Source organism: Ceratosolen solmsi, unplaced genomic scaffold (genome assembly GCF_000503995.2).
Source record: "Ceratosolen solmsi marchali unplaced genomic scaffold, CerSol_1.0 scaffold13, whole genome shotgun sequence".
Lineage (NCBI taxonomy): Eukaryota > Metazoa > Arthropoda > Insecta > Hymenoptera > Agaonidae > Ceratosolen > Ceratosolen solmsi.
Window position 1 is genome coordinate 10,860,300 of NW_011948418.1, and position 5,315 is coordinate 10,865,614.

Below are 5,315 nucleotides of genomic sequence, written 5' to 3' on the forward strand. Positions count from 1 at the left end.
ATCGCAGAAAACCGTTCGCGTGTCGTGTCTCCAGTCGGCTGCGAATTTATTTTTATAATCTGAAAAATTAATCGATGAGCCAAACAAACCTGTTAACGTTTATGTACATGTAACGACGTGGCCTTGATGGAAAGCAGAAGAATAGACAACAGCCGGATTATTATCGTTTGCTAGCGCGGGCTATCGATTTTTCCCACAGACCTATGTACTTTAAGCATGTATATAGCCACGTGCATAAGATATATATATGAAAGAACGCCAGACTTGTTCATTGGAAAAACTGATTGAATTATAAATTTATTCTGATCGATGCTGCTTATCTTAACTAATATTATTTTCTAATGTTACTAATACTAATTCTTGTCAATGGTCAATGTGGAAGGAGTCAAAGTGTAGTAATGCAGGGAACGATAAGTTTAGCCAGCAGAGTCTGCCAGTAATATGCCAGGTTAATAAATTTATTTCAATCAGGAAGATTCCTTTACGCTAATTTACACTGGTAATCTTGTGCGTTTTAGCATAAAATTCATACATAGAATTCAAATTACTATTGGTATAATACAAAAATTACTCCACTTTATCATTATCATTATTATTATTATTATTTTGTCTCTAACGAGGCAAATTTATTTTTTATCATTACGTTACGACAGCGCCAAAAATTAATAATTAAATATATAAATACGATGTTTGTTTTCAGCTCATTAGAGAAAATATTTCTAGACAAAAAACGGTTTTAATCAAATCTTGCGATGTTGATTTGGTTACTGAAACGGATCAGATGGTTGAGAAGCTATTGATTAATGGGATTTCGGCTAAATTTCCAAATCACAAGTAAGAATAAAATTTATAAGTATCTACATTTTATAAATTGTAAATGTTTGGAAAGCTGTAAGGACGATAAAATATATAACAAATCAAAAAATAATAATACTAAGAAGCTTAATAAGTTAATGTACAAATTAAAAATTATTACAAGATACTTTAATCTCTAGAAGAGAATAAATTCTTTCAACTTTTGTATCATAAACTTGAATATACGTTCCATTATACATGTTTGTGAAAAAAACAAAAAAAAAAAAAAAAACTTAATTTTTCTGTTTTTACACTGTAATCTTTCACATTTGTAAACTAAACGATTATGCTTAGCTTCACGCATTTCTTCAGCTATAACATTTAGAAATTATAATACCCTAAATGTAACGATATTTTATACATCGGTTGAATTAATAATTTCGATTACAAGTGAAAGTACATGTAATATTCTAAGCTCCCGAAGCAACTGATTGACTGATTTTCAGATTTATCGGGGAGGAAAACACTGCGGAATCGAATCATCGAGTGGAATTGACGGATGCGCCGACATGGATTATCGATCCAGTCGACGGCACTATGAACTTCGTTCACGCCATGCCTCACACTTGTATATCAATTGCTCTGTACATTAATAAGCGCCCGGAAATCGGTATCGTCTACAATCCCGTATTGGAACAGTTTTTCTCGGCGCGCCGAGGTGAAGGCGCATTTTACAATGGAGCGCAAATTCGTGTTTCCGGTGAAAAAGGTAGGTAGCCTATATTTCATATACGCTATATATTATAATTAATCCAGGCATTATTGTATTACTCGGACTACTTGCTCTTTTACTTAGTGAATGATGTAATAATATGGTCATATTGTATTGAAAAATGGTATTGTATATTAAATACGATTAGATACAAAATGAAAGTAGACTAATTATTAGCTAAAAATATATAATGTATTAACATAAATAAATAGAATTTTTTGTTAATATAAAACAATGTATTAGAAAAGCCGAAGAATATACACATTAGAATAAAAGTTATCGACGTATGTATGGATCCATTTACTTTCTACTCTCGCTCATTCTGGTGAAATAGAAAGCTAATCATGATTAGTCGGTTTACCAAGATTTACCAAATCGACTTATCGAGCGTGCTTACTTACACTATTATTCTTGAAAAAAAAAAAAAAAAAAAAATCTTCAATTTAAGTGCTTCTCAGAAATATTCACATTCTGGATCTGTTGATTAAATAATTCTAATGCGTAAGTGATTCTTCTGATAAATTACTTGATGTCAAATTCTATGAGGTTCAAAAAAAAAAAAAAAAAAAAAAAAAAAAAAATTAAATAAATAATAAATGACATGTCTAGATGCCTCATCAATCTAACTCTATAATAGACTCGCCTTTAAAAAATCATATCATTTTCTTTCTAAGATATTTGATAAGTCGTATTCGAATACTAATGAATGTATATCGATTTAAAAAGCTTGATGACTTGATAAAAATGTATAATCCTTACGCTTAAAAATACCACGTTTATCCTCAACAAATTGTGTTAATATCTGTTGAATTATTAAATTCAAACAGTATTAAATTCAAAATTAATGACTGAAGTTCCGTTAAATATGCTTCTAAAGAAATATATTTTCTGCATTTGAATATTTAATACAAAAAATTATAATGATTTACAAATTTTACAGATTTAAATAAGGCATTGGTGATGATGGAGTTGGGAACCAGCAGAGACTCGCAAAAAATGAAGATTGTAATGGAAAATCTCAAAACGCTAACGCCTCTCGTACATGGGTAAATTGAATTACTTGGCATATATTTTCATGAAATTATTTGCAATTATTATTTAAAATGAAAAAATTCGCAACCTTATTTTATACCTTGGAAATTGCTTTATTATATTATCTCCTATATAATATCTCGGACGCTTTTTTCCATAATAAATTTCATGGCCATTCAGTTATGCGATCGACTTGCTAAATTGGTTATTCGGTTATCAAAAATCATATATTTTTCTTTATTAACGATTGCATTTTAATAATATACGACTAAAACGACATTAATAATAGAGTTCATATAATTTTGTGTATAGCGCTACGGTTAGAATATTTCTGCATTCGAGGCAAATATCTCGGATATTATAAAATCGAATGAAGGTCTAATCTATGTATTTTTAAAATGGACGTAACATTTTAAACTCTTATTTAAGGTAGAATAAGCGCGTACTTTAACTTGATTAACACAACTCTCAATAACGCACAAGTAAACAAGCAGACAAGATCGTTTAGCAAAAGATTAACGGCTCGCAGAGCCTAAACGATCGCTTTCGCATTAATTTTTTTTTTTTTTTTTTTTTTTTTTTTTTTTTTTGTATTTTATTATATTTTTTTCTTTAACCCCCAGGACACGAGCTCTCGGATCTTGTGCACTGAATATGTGTATGGTGGCAATGGGAGCTGCTGATCTTATGCATGAATTCAGTATCCACATATGGGACATTGCAGCAGGAGATCTCATAGTAAGAGAAGCAGGAGGAGTCTGTATCGATCCAGCCGGTAAACCACTTTGAATATTTCAATATTTGAATACGTCAAAATACTTCCATAACGACAATTACATTCACAGATTGATTTTTATATATTATATTTATACACACGTGATAGTAAATAAACAACCAATTTTTATTTCAATCTATATGTCGAGCTAATAAAATGTCGATTGTGCTCTTCGTTATATCATTGATGAGACCGTCGAATTTTATTACGTGCAATTTATCAATATTTCTTGGGTTAAATGGCATCGTAACGATTATTAAGAGGGCTTTGAACATTTCAACGCAATATCTACTTCTAATATACGATAATGCTCGATAAACATTTTAATAATATCGTTGTTACGATCTTAAGTGCTGTATTCTTTGACGCTTATAAAAAAAAAAAAAAAAAAAAAAAAAAAAAGGCCTTTTTTTTTTTGGTGTATTATAGGAAAAATTATTTTAACGAGTTGTTGTGACTATTATTTTATTTTTAGGTGGCGATTTAGATCCACTGAGTCGAAGAGTTTTGTGCGCCTCGTCACCTGAACTTGCCCAGCAAGTAACTAAAATTCTCGTTCAGTATTATCCAGATAGAGATTAATTTTGAATTCATAGGTACAAAAATTAAAAGAACATTCTATGATATTGCAAAGCATTCCATGAAACAGAATGATATTTCGCTACGAAAGATTGATGAATAATTCTTCAATTGCAGAAATACATCGAGCATTTTATCGCTCTAACAAAGAATGAAAATTTTTGAAGGTCCATACTATTTAAGTAAAAATCAATTTATTTTTATCTGTACAAAAATGTTAAATAAATTATGACAAAACAAAAACAAAAACAAAAAACAAAAAAAAAAACATAATCACTACATATAAAAATAATTATCTTTATAATATATTTATCGTCTAATCAAAATACATCAAAGTAATAGCGTCCATCATAAATTATGGAAATTTTATGTTTGTCTTACCGTTACATTGATTTTCTATAAAAATCGAATTCTTCGCTCTCGACTTAGATTGTCTAATAAAATTGCATAAATAAAATATCTGAAAAAAAAATCCATTATTCGCGCTAATACGTATTAAAACCATGAAATAAATTTTAATTATTTTGGCAACATTTTGCACTTTAGTATCAACTTTTAGCATAATAATACGGCTTTATTATTGTTGTTGTTGTCGTCGTCGTTGTCGTCGTTGTCGTCGTTGTTTCTCGTACGAATTATTACCAATCTATTACAATAGAAAGTCAATTGTCGAAAATATTTTTTATTTAGTATGTTGCTTAATACCTAACAGCAATAATTAAATTTAAAAGGCACATAATTATTCGAGAGCTCGGAATGTGAATGAACTAATTAATATTAAAGCACCGACAATTGAATTGATAAGGTATTTGAAGAGCGAGCGAATGATAAACAATTTACAATGTACGGTAGATCAAAATATCATCGCCAATGATACGCCACCGCAACATTAGACGCCAATCAACATTTGTTTTACAAATATTATAACCTCAAAGTAAATAATGCCCTTCTCAACCTCAACCCAACCTCCATAGATATTTTATCTTTGTAGAGGCACGCACGCCCCAATTTGACCGTACGTGCAAATATTTTTATCGCGAACGACGCGATGCACCAACTACGCCAACTCTTCCATCGGTTGACGGCCACTTTAATATACAAAATACAAGCCAAACAGACTTGATAACTAGATGGAAATGTGTGTGTGTGTGCGCTCGTGTGTATGGCGGCGACGGTGGGGGCGGTGGGGGCGGTGGGGGCGGGGGGGGCAAAGGAAGTGACGGATGGATGGCCCTTTAAATTTCCAATTAGCTCACGCTCGAATCAATAGTAATTCCAATATCGGGATTATTCGTAATAAACCGCGAAGCGAGGCGGTTGGCCGGGGCAGCGATCGAAGCAGCCGAAGCAGCCGAAGCAGCC

General features: G+C 31.3%; 1 protein-coding gene across 1 annotated transcript in view; it reads left to right on the forward strand.

Moving 5' to 3' along the window:
• LOC105360322 (inositol monophosphatase 1) overlaps window positions 1-4,157 on the forward strand; it is a 5,561-nt gene extending 1,404 nt beyond the window's left edge. Inside the window, exons 2-6 of the mRNA XM_011497212.1 lie at window positions 701-834; window positions 1,302-1,564; window positions 2,508-2,613; window positions 3,223-3,374; window positions 3,850-4,157. Of these exons, the coding sequence (XP_011495514.1) occupies window positions 701-834; window positions 1,302-1,564; window positions 2,508-2,613; window positions 3,223-3,374; window positions 3,850-3,956 (762 nt within the window). The 3' untranslated portion in view covers window positions 3,957-4,157. The remainder of the gene's footprint in view (window positions 1-700; window positions 835-1,301; window positions 1,565-2,507; window positions 2,614-3,222; window positions 3,375-3,849) is intronic.
• Window positions 4,158-5,315: the final 1,158 nt, after the last annotated feature.